This window comes from Chlorocebus sabaeus, chromosome 12 (assembly GCF_047675955.1).
Source record: "Chlorocebus sabaeus isolate Y175 chromosome 12, mChlSab1.0.hap1, whole genome shotgun sequence".
Classification (NCBI taxonomy): domain Eukaryota; kingdom Metazoa; phylum Chordata; class Mammalia; order Primates; family Cercopithecidae; genus Chlorocebus; species Chlorocebus sabaeus.
In genome coordinates, this window is record NC_132915.1 from 35,526,685 (window position 1) to 35,542,479 (window position 15,795).

At 39.1% G+C, this 15,795-nt stretch overlaps 1 protein-coding gene and 1 long non-coding RNA gene across 4 annotated transcripts in view; one reads left to right on the top strand and one right to left on the bottom strand.

Annotated features, from left to right (window-relative positions):
* LOC140712930 (uncharacterized) overlaps nt 1-15,795 on the bottom strand; it is a 194,889-nt gene that overhangs the window by 34,185 nt on the left and 144,909 nt on the right. Inside the window, exon 4 of the long non-coding RNA XR_012094778.1 lies at nt 7,414-7,627. This is a non-coding gene — a long non-coding RNA (uncharacterized lncRNA). The remainder of the gene's footprint in view (nt 1-7,413; nt 7,628-15,795) is intronic.
* The window catches only part of IL33 (interleukin 33), a 47,910-nt gene that overhangs the window by 18,399 nt on the left and 13,716 nt on the right, over nt 1-15,795 (top strand). For all 3 annotated transcript variants that reach the window (XM_007969308.3, XM_037998430.2, XM_007969309.3), the window contains exon 2: nt 12,626-12,727. In XM_007969308.3, the coding sequence (XP_007967499.2) occupies nt 12,637-12,727 (91 nt within the window). In that variant the 5' untranslated portion in view covers nt 12,626-12,636. The remainder of the gene's footprint in view (nt 1-12,625; nt 12,728-15,795) is intronic.

Genomic DNA, 15,795 nt, shown 5'->3' on the forward strand with positions numbered 1-15,795 from the left:
TTAGATATCCCAGAGTTTTATCTTCTCAGAGCTTTCTCTTCCTGCTCCACACTCAGCCAAGACAATCTCATTCACTCCCACACAATCAACTATCATGCCTTCACAAATGAAGAGCAAATCCACATGGCTAATTTTGGCCTCTGGCTACCTAGTTCCAACTCCCTGCTGAAATGTCCATATAACTGTTCCTCAAGTATCTCAAACTCCATCTGCCCCACATCAAACTCATTCCCTGTCCCTGTCACTGAACTCCCCACCTGAGTTTCCCATTATTAACCACTAGAATTATGTTCACTTCCCTTCACCACCCTTTTTCCCCTCTTCCCCAGTCCAGAGCAGGTACACCCACATCCAGAAAGAGCTGAAGAGGTATTCTGGCAGATATGCCCCTAAAATAGGAGTGAGACTTGGGTTTTAATCCTGACTCAGTCACCCGGTAACTGCATGAGTTAGTGGAACTAGAACAGGAATCTCTGGGGCTCTTACTCACACCAACCTGCAAGGACTCTAAGAAGTACATGTAGCACTCATCATTCCATCCCCTCCTCGTTAGTCCCATTAACGTTGCCCTCACTAGGTCCTCATTGCTTTTTGCCTGGGATATTTTAATTGGCCTCCTAATTATTCATTCATTTCACCTCCCTCTCCCTTCTTTCCTTCCTTCAGATGGTGCTTCACACAGACATAAAATTATATTCATAAAACACTCTCTAGATGATGTTTCTCATTTGCTTTAGAGACTTTCAAAAGATTCATGTTGCTCATAGGATAAAATTCAAACTCCTTATTGTAGCATTCATAGCGCTCTGCATACTGGTCCCAAAATAACATGTGAAACTTCACTTTGTCTGAATTGAATTTCAAATGTAGTTGGGGTATGTATTTGGAAGAAAAAAAAATCCCAAATGTATTCTTTTTTATTATCTTTATTTTTTTCATTTTTGGAGATAAGAGTCTCACTCTGTGGTCCAGACTGGAGTATAGTGCTATCAGAGCTCACTACAACTTTAAACTCCTGGGCTCAGGTAATCCTCCCACCTCAGTCTCCCAAGTAGCTAAGACTGCACATGCACACCACCAAGCCCAGCTAATTTTTAAAATTTTTTTTTCTGTAGAGACAGGGTCTCTTTATGTTGCCTAGGCTGGTCTTGAACTCCTGGTCTCAAGTGGTCCTCCTGCCTAGGCCTCCCAATGCACTGAGATTACAGGCATGAGACACACACCCAGTCCTAACTTATTCTTTATACCAAAAGTAATAGTGAGTCAAAGATTTATGTGTAAAGTATTAAACAATAAAGTTTTAGATAATATCATAAGTAAATTTATTTATAATCTTGGAAGAGTAAAGGTATTTTGAAGCAGAACACAAAACCAGAAGTTCTCAAAGAAAATACTGATTATATTTTACCACATAATATTTGAAAACTTATGTATGACCAAAAAATGCCACTAGCAAAATCTAAACATAAATGACACAGGGGAAAAAGTTGTAACACATATCACAGACAAGGGTCTAATTTCTTAGTTTAGAGTCCTCAAAAATCAATAATTTATAGAAATTGACAATACACTTTTTTTAAAGATAGTCTTATGAAATAAAGGAGTAAAATTCAAAACTATAAGATATTTTACACTGTTTAGAAAGTCAAACATTTCAAAGGTAACAACACTCATTGTTTCTAGAAGGATGGAGAAAAGGGCACTCCCCTGGATTGTTGACAAAACTGTAAATACAAGCTTTTGGAAGTCAACTCATTAGTGTCTGTCAAGCTATAAGATACATGTACTCTCTGATCCAGCAATTCCACTACTAGGAGTTTATGCTACCAATGAACTTATAAATATTTTCAAAGAATCACAACACCTACCCACCCACACCCACAAACCCATAGACACACACACACACACACACACACACCCCTCTCAGTTGCAACACTGGCAATATTAGAAAACAAAAACAAAATCTGGAAACAGCCAGTGTTAATCAATAAAAGACTGGTTAAGATCTATTTCTATGATTGAATACTATGTATAATGCTACTTGTAAAAGAATGTTTCTAATATGTGAAAATATTTATTATATAGTGTTAATTGGAAAAAGGAAAAAATAGCTTATATTTGCAGTATGATTCTATTTTTTAAACAAAAGAGATGTGTATAATTTTTTTCTCCTATCATTTTATTTTTTTTTAAATTATACTTCAAGTTCTAGGGTACATGTGTACAACGTGTAGGTTTGCTACATATGTATACATGTGCCACGTTGGTGGGCTGCACCCATTAACTTGTCATTTACATTAGGTATATCTCCTAATGCTATCCCTTCCCCTTCCCTCCACCCCATGACAGGCCCCAGTGTGTGATGTTCCCCTTCCTGTGTCCAAGTGTTCTCATTGTTCAATTCCCACCTATGAGTGAGAATATGCAGTGTTTGGTTTTCTGTTCTTGCTATAGTTTGCTGAGAATGATGGTTTCCAGCTGCATCCACGTCCCTACAAAGGACATGAACTCATCCTTTTTTATGGCTGCATAGTATTCCATGGTGTATATGTGCCACATTTTCTTAATCCAGTCTGTCACTGATGAACATTTGGGTTGGTTCCAAGTCTTTGCTATTGTGAATAGTGCTGCAATAAACATATGTGTGCATGTGTCTTTATAGTAGCATGATTTATAATCCTTTGGGTAAACACCAAGTAATGGTATGGCTGGGTCAAATGGTATTGCTAGTTCTAGATCCTTGAGGAATCGCCACACTGTTTTCCACAATGGTTGAACTAGTTTACAGTCCCACTAACAGTGTAAAAGTGTTCCCATTTCACCACCTCCTCTCCAGTACCTGTTGTTTCCTGACTTTTTAATGATGGCCATTCTAACTGGTGTGAGATGGTATCTCATTGTGGTTTTGATTTGCATTTTTCTGATGGCGAGTGATGATGAGCATTTTTTCATGTGTCTATTGGCTGCATAAATGTCTTCTTTTGAGAAGTGTCTGTTTATATCCTTCACCCACTTTTTTACTGGGTTGCTTTTTCTTGTAAATTTGTTTGAGTTCTCTGTAGGTTCTGGATATTAGCCCTCTGTCAGATGAGTAGATTGCAAAAACTTTCTCCCATTCTGTAGGTCACCTGTTCACTCTGAAGGTAGTTTCTTTTGCTGTGCAGAAGCTCTTTAGTTTAATTAGATCCCATTTGTCAATTTTGGCTTTTGTTGCCATTGCTTTTGGTGTTTTAGACATGAAGTCCTTGCCCATGCCTATGTCCTGAATGGTATTGCCTAGGTTTTCTTCTAGGGTTTTTGTGGTTTTAGGTCTAACATTTAAGTCTTTAATCCATCTTGAATTAATTTTTGTATAAGGTGTAAGGAAGGGATCCAGTTTCAGCCTTCTACATATGAGTAGCCAGTTTTCCCAGCACCATTTATTAAATAAGGAATCCTTTCCCCATTTCTTGTTTTTGACAGGTTTGTCAAAGATCAGATGGTTGTAGATGTGTGGTATTGTTTCTGAGGGCTCTGTTCTGTTTCATTGGTCTATATCTCCGTTTTGGTACCAGTACCCATGCTGTTTTGGTTACTGTAGCCTTGTAGTAGAGTTTGAAGTCAGGTAGCATGATGCCTCCAGCTTTGTTCTTTTGGCTTAGGATTGTCTTGGCAATGCAGGCTCTTTTTTGGTTCTATATGAACTTTAAAGTAGTTTTTTTCCAATTCTGTGAAGAAAGTCATTGGTAGCTTGATGGGGATGGCATTGAATCTATAAATTACCTTGGGCAGTATGGCCACTTTCACGATATTGATTCTTCCTATCCATGAGCATGGTATGTTCTTCCATTTGTTTGTGTCCTCTTTTATTTTGTTGAGCAGTGGTTTGTAGTTCTTGAAGAGGTCCTTCACATCCCTTGTAAGTTGGATTCCTAGGTATTTTATTCTCTTTGAAGCAATTGTGAATGGACGTTCAGTCATGATTTGGCTCTCTACTTGTCTGTTATTGGTGTGTAAGAATGCTTGCAATTTTTGCACATTGATTTTGTATCCTGAGACTTTGCTGAAGTTGTTTATCAGCTTAAGGAGATTTTGGGCTGAGACAATGGGGTTTTCTAAATACACAATCATGTCATCTGCAAACAGAGACAATTTGACTTCCTCTTTTCCTAATTGAATACCTTTTATTTCTTTCTCTTGCCTGATTGCCCTGGCCAGAACTTCCAACGCTATGTTGAAAAGGAGTGGTGAGAGAAGGCATCCCTGTCTTGTGCCAGTTTTCAAAGGGAATGCTTCCAGTTTTTGCCCATTTGGTATGATATTGGCTGTGGGTTTGTCATAAATAGCTCTTATTATTTCGAGATACGTTCCATCAATACCGAATTTATTGAGAGTGTTTAGCATGAAGGGCTGTTGAATTTTGTCAAAGGCCTTTTCTGCATCTATTGAGATAATCATGTGGTTTTTGTCTTTTGTTCTGCTTATATGCTGGATGACATTTATTGATTTGTGTATGTTGAACTAGCCTTGCATCCCAGGGATATAGCTAACTTGATCATGGTGGATAAGCTTTTTGATGTGCTGCTGGATTCGGTTTGCCAATATTTTATTGAGGATTTTTGCATCGATGTTCATCAGGGATATTGGTCTAAAATTCTCTTTTTTTGTTGTGTCTCTGCCAGGATCAGGTATCAGGATGATGCTGGCCTCATAAAATGAGTTAGGGAGGATTCCCTCTTTTTCTATTGATTGGAATAACTTCAGAAGGAATGGTACCAGCTCCTCCTTGCACCTCTGGTAGAATTCGGCTGTGAATCTGTCTGGTCCTGGACTTTTTTTGGTTGGTAGGATATTAATTGTTCCTTCAATTTCACAGCCTGTTATTGGTCTATTCAGGGATTCAAATTTTTCATGGTTTAGTCTTGGGAGGGTGTATGTGTCCAGGAATTTTATCCATTTCTTCTAGGTTTTCTAGTTTATTTGCATAGAGGTGTTTATAGTATTCTCTGATGGTAGTTTGTATTTCTCTGGGGTCGGTGGTGATATCCCCTTTATCACTTTTTATTGCATCTATTTGATTCTTCAGTCTTTTCTTCTTTATTAGTTTTGCTAGCGGTCTATCAATTTTGTTGATCTTTTCAAAAAACCAGCTCCTGGATTCATTGATTTTTTGGAGGGTTTTTTGTGTCTCTATCTCCTTCAGTTCTGCTCTGATCTTAGTTATTTCTTGCTTTCTGCTAGCTTTTGAATGTGTTTGCTCTTGCTTCTCTAGTACTTTTAATTATGATGTTAGGGTGTCAATTTTAGATCTTTCCTGCTTTCTCTTGTGGGCATTTAGTGCTATAAATTTCCCTCTACACACTGCTTTAAATGTGTCCCAGAGATTCTGGTACGTTACATCTTTGTTCTCATTGGTCTCCTGAATACAGCACACTGATGGGTCTTGACTCTTTATTCCGTTTGCCAGTCTGTGTCTTTTAATTGGAGCATTTAGCCTATTTACATTTAAGGTTAATATTGTTATGTGTGAATTTGAGCCTGTCGTTATGATGTTAGCTGGTTATTTTGCTCGTTAGTTGATGCAGTTTCTTCTTAGCATTGATGGTCTTTACATTTTGGCATGTTTTTGCAGTGGGTGGTACCGGTTGTTCCTTTCCATGTTTAGTGCTTCCTTCAGGAGTCCTTGTAGGGCAGGCCTGGTAGTGACAACATCTCTCAGCATTTGCTTGTCTGTAAAGGATTTTATTTCTCCTTCACTTATCAAGCTTAGTTTGGCTGGATATGAAATTGTGGGTTGAAAATTCTTTTCTTTAAGAATGTTGAATATTGGCTCCCACTCTCTTCTGGCTTGGAGAGTTTCTGCCAAGAGATCCACTGTTAATCTGATGTGCTTCCCTTTGTGGGTAACCCAATCTTTCTCTCTGGCTACCCTTAACATTTTTTCCTTCATTTCAACTTTGGTGAATCTGACAATTATGTGTCTTGGAGTTGCTCTTCTCAAGGAGTATCTTTGTGGCGTTCTCTGTATTTCCTGAAGTTGAATGTTGGCCTGCCTTGCTAGGTTGCAGAAGTTCTCCTGGATAATATCCTGCGGAGTGTTTTCCAACTTGGTTCCATTCTCCTTGTCACTTTCAGGTACACCGATCAGATGCAGATTTGATCTTTTCACATAGTGCCATATTTCTTGAAGGCTTTGTTCATTTCTTTTTACTCTTTTTTCTCAAAACTTCTCTTCTGCTTCATTTCATTCATTTGATCTCCAATCACTGATATCCTTTCTTCCAGTTGATCGAATCGGTTACTGAAGCTTGTGCATTTGTCATGTAGTTCTCATGCCATGGTTTTCAGCTCTGTCAGGTCATTTAAGGACTTCTCTACATTGGTTATTCTAGTCAGCCATTTGTCTAATCTGTTTTCAAGGTTTTTAGCTTCTTTGCGATGGGTTTGAACATCCTCCTTTAGCTCGGAGACGTTTGATCGTCTGAAGCCTTCTTCTCTCAACTCATCAAAGTCATTCTCTGTCCAGCTTTGTTCCACTGCTGGCAAGCTGTATTCCTTTGGAGGGGGAGAGGCACTCTGAATTTTAGAATTTTCAGCTTTTCTGCTCTGTTTTTTCCCCATCTTTGTGGTTTTATCTACCTTTGGTCTTTGATGATGGTGATGTACAGATGGGGTTTTGGTGTGGATGTCCTTTCTGTTTGTTAGTTTTCCTTCTAACAGTCAGGACCCTCAGCTGCAGGTCTTCTGGAGTTTGCTGGAGGTCCACTCAGACCCTGTTTGCCTGGCTAGGTTGCAGTGGAGGTTGCAGAAGAGTGAATATTGCTGAACAGCAATTGTTGCGGCCTGATAGTTCCTCTGGAAGCTTTGTCTCAGAGGGGTACCTGGCCATGTCAGGTGTCAGCCTGCCCCTACTGGTGGGTGCCTCCCTGTTAAGCTACTTGGGGGTCAGGGACCCACTTGAGGAGACAGTCTGTCCGTTCTCAGATCTCAAACTCTGTGGTAGGAGAACCACTACTCTCTTCAAAGCTGTCAGACAGGGACATTTAAATCTACAGAGGTTTCTGCTGCCTTTTGTTTGGCTATGCCCTGACCCCAGAGGTGGAGTCTACAGAGGCAGGCAGGCCTCCTTGAGCTGCAGTGGGCTCCACACAGTTGGAGCTTCATGGTGGCTTTGATTACCTACTCAAGCCTCAGCAATGGCAGGCACCCCTCCCCCAGCCTCGCTGCAGCCTTGCAGTTAGATCTCAGACTGCTGTGCTAGCAATGAGGGAGGCCCCGTGGGCGTGGGACCTCTGAGCCAGGCACGGGATATAATCTCCTGGTGCGCCATTTGCTAAAACCCTAGGAAAAGCATAGTATTAGGGTGTGAGTGACCCGATTTTCCAGGTGCCATGTGTTACGGTTTCCCTTGACTAGGAAAGAGAATTTCCTTACCGCTTGTGCTTCCCAGGTGAGGCGATGCCTTGCCCTGCTTTGGCTCTTGCTTGGTGGGCTGCACCCACTGTCTGGCACCCACTGTCCGACACACCCCAGTGAGATGAACCTGGTACCTCAGTTGGAAATGCAGAAATCACTCATCTTCTACGTTGCTCATGCCGGGAGCTGTAGCCTGGAGCTGTTCCTATTTGGCCATCTTGGAACTGTCCCCCTAATTTTTTACATAGAAAAAAGAATGTCAGGGTCTACCACACATACACTTACCTCTCATTTACACATTTCCAGCCTGGGCAGCAGAACGAGACTCTGTCTCAAAAATCAAATCAAATCAAATCAAATCAAATCAAATCAAATCAAATCAAATGAAAGTGCTGCAGCTAAAATAATCTCTGTTTAGGATCTGATGGTAGGAAAAAGATAAGCTCCCACAAGTTCTAATGCATTTAAGTAGCTCCATCTGCATTGCCTCATACATCAAATGCTGTCATCCAATGTTGCTTAATCCATGTGTGTGTCTATATAAGTAGTACTGGGATGTAACTGCCTTAAATACTACAATTGCTGACTACAGGAAACCACATCATCTGAGACCAGCACTTTATAACTTAGGTGAGTATCATAACCAGTGTGCAGGGATATTTGCTGTATATCACTTGGAATAGCAGCAAAAAAAGAACCAGTGATGTTTCCATTGTCATATGTTCTGAAATATTTCTGACATAAAAATAGGAGAGTAATGAGTAAATTTTAGTCTGGAAAAAAATGGTGAAAACAGTGATCAAGGCAAAGAATTTGCAGGTTATTTGAAGAAAATACTTTTTCAGAATAGGATTTGAAAATACTATGCTTTTGACTTATCATGCGGTTCTATAAAGGGTGTTGACTTTCTCTGTGTCAATGACTCCATTGTAAATGTGGTATTTTCAGCTTCTCTATCTTGCTCAATTATGCAAGCCAATACTGGTTTATGGCAAAGTTCTTCCAAGTGCATTCTCTCAAACTAGTCCATGAGGGTGATTAGAGGGGAGAAAAAGGTTATGAGATCAAATAACTACTGAAAACAATAGTTAAACAAAGGTACCCATGATTCTTCAATAAAGGACTATCAACACCTTTTCTATGTTAACATGAGTATGACTCTCCTAGAGACAGAATGTAGATTGGAACGTTTCCCATATTTATTTGAATGTAACTTCTTTTTATTAAAATATTCTAAGATTATAACAAAAGAAAAAGTAACTTTTTTTAATGACCAGGAATTGTTTTTTCTAGGATGTAAGTATCCTTGGGTAGAAGAGAAAACAAACAACATCAAGGCAATGCAGTTTTTATGTTAGTAAAGTGTTACTTCATTATCTACTGTGTGTAGGTTACTATTTAAATTATTTTATGTACAACTTAAAATGTAACTATCTTATTATTCCAAATGTGTGATTACAAATTAACAACCATATTCAGAAACTTATTATTTCAAAGAAGTTGGACAACTGCTTTGTGTATAAGAAAGGCTGAGTGTTTGGAGTTAAATTCCCAGTTCTGATTATTTTCTTCCTATTTTGAGCAGGAAAGGGAGAAAGAACAGAGGCAGACAGGATGGGGAAGTACTGGCATCAAGATGGAAGTCAGGAGGCTAGATTCTGTTCCTGGTTCTGTTTCATAATCCTGGGCAAGGCACTTAATCTTTAGAGTTTCAGTCTACTCATCTGTAAAGTTAGGGGCTCAGTAAAATGATATGTAAGATCCTCTGTTTCTAAGCACTCTTGACCAACAAAGTGGGAGAATCAGAGGAAGAAAATAAGGGTTGATGAGAAGTCTTCAAGCTGTGTGAGCACAACATTTACTCCCATGGCAGAAGACTGAGGGGCAGAATAGGTAGTTTTTAACTGGCTGACCATCGAGGATTTTGCCCATGGGACTGGATGTAAATAGGTAGCATGCACATAAGGTTATAGCAGTTCTACCTAGACAAGATCATTTGGAGTTTCAGCCTCCACAAGTTTGTCCAGGAACAAAATAAGGGTGCATAAAGTTTACCTTCTAATGAGTCCTCTAACCCAAGAACTCAATGCTCTTCTTTTAACTGCTAGAAGAGATTGTTCATATGAAGTTTGTAAGGGATTTACATTGTAACCACTGCTGGCATAATTTGGTTGGTTTGTTTGGTTTGTAGTGTAGCAAAACAAGAGGCCAATACTTAAAAAGAAGAAGCAATAATTATTGATAGAATTGCAGGCAATGTCAGAGAGTTTAAGACTGGAGAAGAAGTCCTGCTCCCTCCACAAACCACAGCACAGTGTCATACCCTAATGCTGAAGCCAGACTGTAGACCCATACTAAGAGAATATGGAGTTTTCTTCAATTTATGATACAGAACTCCATATTTTTTCAGTATGATACAGTGACCCAGCTTGACCATCAAGGTTTCATATCAATTGATGTCCCTTGCTTGAATCAAGTATTAAATTGGGGGTTGCAAGATGGTGTTTTGTCTGATTCTGAGACAGAAAGAAAGAAGAAACCAGCTAGGCAAATAGATCAAGCCACAAACACAGATAACGAAGCAAGCTCCGGTACAAAAGAGTGCCTTCTGTGCAATCAGCAAATTTCATATACATTCAGTTGGCCTCAGTGAATACATTCCTTTCCTTCTTTGGATATATTCAAAAAAGGAAGCTTGCTCAGGAGGGCGTGCTTGGAACATGCCTATAGCTACACAGAGAAGAGGAGTTACACTGAGCTAGGCATGTCCACAATGGAGGATTCTACCTCCAACACATGTGCAGTAAGGGAAGTCAAACAACATGAAGTAACTTAGGCTATGAGCCCACATACACACTGGAAGGACAGGGTGGGTGTTGTTGTCAGGAATTCATGCCTTCTGAAAATGACACACCTAGTCCTAACCAGTTTTTCATATCTTATGTAAATAAAGCACCCCTTCCCCACTAGCTCATTTATAAAAACCCTTATATTCTACTATAGAACAGCAACCCTTACTCAGGACCCCTCTCTGCAGCAGAGGGCTTTCTCTCCTTCTTTCGTTTATTAAACTTCTGCTCTAACCTCACCCTTGGTGTGTCCACCTTCCTTGATTTCCTCAGTCATTAGACCAAGAACTCCAGGTGGCACCCCAATGAGGCCAGTTTCAATGCTATCATTCCTTCTGTAATGACTAAACCCCTCCCTATTCATTCAATTTCTGAGAAATGCTATGAACTTGTGGGTTTCTTTAAATGCTTTATGGTCAATTACCACCATTATTCTTTTTGATCCTTAAATTGTATCAAGTTTGGCCAGCAGGAGATTTTTCCTGGTGGCTCGTGTATATGCTTCTGACACAATCTCACTAGTTTTTTAGTGACTCTGCTTTGTGGCACAATAGGATGTTCCATGTTCACCACTATTTTACAGCTCCAGATCTGGAGCCGCTGTTCCTTTCAGTGCAGAAAGTATTAAGAAACTAAGATGTGGGCACACTGATATTGCTGACTCAAATTTAACATTCCATAGGTTTTCTCATGACTTCTTTTATGTTTGTATCTTCCCTTTCCCTAATATATCTACTTATTTCCTCTATACTAAAGTATAAGAAAACAGTCTCAGAATTGCAGTACCAATATTTCCACTGTCTACAAAAAGAGTGAAACTTTGTAAAATAGTTGAAGAGATTTATTCTGAGCCAAATATGAATGACCATGGCCTGTGACAAAGCCCTCAGGAGATCCTGAGAACATGTACTCAAAGTGGTCGGTGTGCAGCTTGGTTTTATGCATTTTAGGGAGACATGAGACTTCAATCAAATACATTTAAGAAATACATTCATTTGGTCCAGAAAGGTGGGATAACTTGAAGCATGGGATGGAGGGGTTCAGCTGGGAGATGGGTAAGGGATAAAAGGCTACAGTCAACTGGGATCAATAAAAAGGAATGTCTGGGTTAAAATAAAGGATTGTGGAAACCAAAGTTCTTATTTGCAGAGAACACCTTCAGGTTGCAGGCTTCAGAGAGAATAGATTATAAAATGTCACTTCTAACACAGCAGTATTTGTGTATCTAAACATACCTAAACACAGAAAAAGTAAAGTAAAAATATGGTACGAAGATTTAAAAATGGTACACTTGTATTGGGCACTTAACCATGAATGGAGCTTGCAGGATGGAAAATTAGTCTAGGTGAGTTAATGAGTAAGCAGTGAGTCAATGTGAAGGCCTAGGTCATTACTGAGCATGACTATTGACTTTATGACCACTATACACTTAGGTTAAGCTAAATTTATTTGAAATTGTTTCCTTTTTTCCATAATAAATTAACCTTGCTTACTATAACTTTTTTACTTTATAAACTTTTAAGTTTTTTAATGTTTTGACTCTTATAATAACACTTAGCTTGAAACACAAACATCGTACAGCTGTACAAAAATGTCTTCCTTTATACCCTTCTTCTATAAGCTTTTTTCCATTTTTGAAATTTTTAATTTTAGTTTTTTACTTTTTATGCTTTTTCCTTAAAATCTAAGACACAAATATACACATCCTAGTCTAGGCCTACACAGGGTCAGGATTATTAATATCACTGTCTTTCGCTTCCATATCTTGTCCTACTAGAAGTTCTTCAGGGGCAATAACATGCATGGAGCTGTCATTTCCTATAACAATGTCTTCTTCTGGAATACCTTTTTGACAGACCTGCAGGAGGCTGCTTTACAATTAACTTATTTTTTTATAAATAGAAGGAACACAATCTACAATAATGATAAAAAATATAGTATAGTAAATACATAAATGAGTAACATAGTCATTTGTTATCAAGTATTATATACTACGCATGATTGTATGTGCTACACTTTTATACAACTGGCAGTGCAGTGGGTTTGTTTACACCACCATCACCACAAACACGCAAGTAATGAATTGTTCTAGGATGTTACAATGACTACACCACCACTAGGTGATAAGAATTTATCAGCTCCATTATAATCTTGTGAGACTACCATTGTATATGCAGTCCATTGACCAAAGCCTCATTATGCAGTGCAGAGTACCATACCCTAGCATGAATGCATAGTTAGAATACTATGTTCAAACTTTACTGAAATAATTATTTCCTCTATATGGTTATGTTACCAATTTGGTAGTAAGCTAGCCATAGTTGTTCCTGTTTGTTTTTAAGTTGAGACAAATGAACTAATATTATATTTTAATCCAATAGAAGCCTGAAAAATGAAGCCTAAAATGAAGTATTCAACCAACAAAATTTCCAGAGCAAAGCGGAAGAACACAGCAAGCAAAGCCTTGTGTTTCAAGCTGGGAAGTAAGGACTTAAGTATCTCTGAATGTTTTACACACATTTTTATCTGTTATCAAATATTTACTACTCCAATGTTTATACATGCTCTCTTATCAAAATCTACTAAGAATAGAAGAACTGAAATAAAAAGGGATGGCACATAAGGATATAATACAGCAGACTGGTTTTGAACAGACCATATATAGCCAACTCTGGCATATTTGATACATCACCGGGCAGGAATAGCTGAGATAATCTGAACCTGTGAATAGTGATACACTTAGTTATAGCCTTTTATATCAACCATTTCTTGCTCCACACACGTCCTGCCGCCAAACCCCCAAAACCTTTTCCCTGATAAACTAGCAAAATTTTAAGCAGGTCCACTTTTATTCAACAAATATTCATTAAGACCTTTGGTGGTATCAGGCATGTGGTCTTAACTTGCAACTACTGATGAAGAAGAGAACAACAGATGAAGATATTTGAATAATCATCTTAGTCAATTTGTGATGCCATAAAAATATACCTGAAGCTGGGTAATTTAACCCTTTTCCCATTTAGAAAAAAAAAGTGCAGCTTGCTGCCAGTCCTTATTTAATTTTACATAAACATCTCTTTGAGGCAGAAGCAAATCTGATTTTCAATGCAAAAACAGAATATAAAACCTGTTCTTGGAGTTATTTCTAAACAGAACTACCATCAGCATTGTCTATTTCAGAAAAAATGAGATTCACCAAATGAAACATGAAGGGGGCTCCACACCTGTGGGTATTTTTCCTCAGGTGGGACAAGAGACTGAAAAAAAAAATAAGACACGGAGACAAAGTATGGAGAAAGAACAGTGGGCCCAGGGGACCGGCGCTCAGCATACAGAGGACCCGTGCCGGCACTGGTCTCTGAGTTCCCTCAGTATTTATTGATCACTATCTCTAACATCTTGCAGAGGGAAATGTGGCAGGACTATAGGGTAATGGTGGGGAAAGGGTCAGCAGGAAAACATGTGAGCAAAGATCTCTCCGTCATAATTAAGTTTAAGGATAGGTGCTATGCCTTGATGTGCAGGTAGGCCAGATTTATGTTTGACTTTACACAAACATCTCGGTGTATTAAAGAACAGTATTGCCGCCAGCATGTCTTACCTCTAGCCATAAGGCGGTTTTCTCTTATCTCAATAAATAAAATGTACGATCAGGTTTTACACTGAGACGTTCCATTCCCAGGGACAAGCAGGAGACAGATGCCTTCCTCTTATCTCAACTGCAAAGTGGCTTTCCTCTTTCACTAATCCTCCTCAGCAGAGACCCGTTACGGGTATCGGGCTGGGGGACGGTCAGGCCTTTCCCTTCTCACGAGGCCATAACTCAGGCTATCACGTGGGGAGAAACCTTGGACAATACCTGGCTTTCCTAGGCAGAGGTCCCTGCGGCCTTCAGCAGTATATTTAGAGAACTGTGATGACTTTTGCCAAGCATACTGCCTTCAAGCCCTTTTTTAACAAAGCACATCCTGCACAGCCCTAAATCCATTAAACCTTGAGTCAACACAGAACATGTCTCTGCAAGCACAGGGTTGGGGCTAGGGTTACAGATTAACAGCATCTCAAGGCAGAAGAATTTCTCTTAGTACAGAACAAAATGGAGTCTTTTATGTCTACTTCTTTCTACATAGACACAGTAACAGTCTGATATCTCTTTCTTTTCCCCACATTTCCCCCTTTTCTTTTCGACAAAACCGCCATCATCATCATGGCCCATTCTTGATGGTCGCTGTCTCTTCGGAGCTGCTAAGTACACCTGCAGACTAACAACAGACAGAACAGGCACACAAGGATTAATATGAAATTTATAATAGTAGTACTTTCGATGGTCTTAACCCAAGTGACAGGGTTAAGATTTGCGAGGCCGTCAGCAACTCCCGTGATTGTCTCAGTTCCTGGTACCAAATTTAAATGAGCTTTTGATGCTTCAAAAATTTGTTCTCTTCTCTGTAGACGGCATCTAACCATGTCCCAGTAATGCTCAGACTCATTATAAACTCGGGGTGTAATACAAAAATCTGACATATTCCAGTCACACTGTAACTGGAAATGATGTTCTAAGATCATGAGCCTATCTCCCATCCAAATGACAGTTTATCTAAGATCATTAATTTGATTTGCCAATTTTCGATCAATACCAGATTGTGAATTCCACAATCTTGTAGAATTCTTTTGCCAGTCGTTAACAAAGTTTACTGTCTGAACAGAAGAGTGCAATGCAACTTCTGCCACAGCGGCCGTAGCTGTGGCTGCAATTAATCCCACAATCACTGAAATTAAAGTAAAAATGAATCTTTTGGATCTATTTAAAATGGCTTTTAATACTTCAGTAAAATATGGATGGATGGCAAGGCCTCCCACGGTTGGTCCATGGACACAGGGATCCACACGTCTTCTCTTGCTCTCATTAGCAGAATACAGTGTTGCCAATTGAAAGTTGAATCAATGCAAGTAAACAATCTGCAATTTTCACAGGTTGTAGTTTGGAAGTCTGGTTTAATAACTATATTTCCTAGAACTAGAATATAAGGGGGCTTTATACAACTTTGCAAACGAACTGTTAGACTGGAATTTAGGTCGATAGTATAAAATGGCTTACGATCTCTTGATCTCTTGTTTCTATAGCTTGATTTCCAGACCAAATTCTAATGCAGTATGAGGCCACAGTATGCCTCCATAATTCTGGATGTTCAGGGCCAGAAACAGGACTTATTATTTTTGGTCTTGAGGTAGAGATTCCTTTTTCTCCCCATTCCCAAGGGTAGAAAGACTGTAATTTTTTGTGCTTATGTTCATCTAAACTTTCTGTTAAGTCACTATCAATAGCTGGACTCACTTGTGCACTGGGATATGATTGAGTTTGTCCGTGCAATTGTGGTGGGACTGACCTCGAGGTGCCCAATCTATAATAGTTCCGAATTCATTGTTTTGTAATATCACCACACTATTGGCCACACATTCTTCCCAAACTAAAACTTCTGTGCCTTTTGATCTTTTTGGAATGTCTTTGGGGCAAGGCTTTCATTTAGGCCTAAATTTTAATGATCTTTGT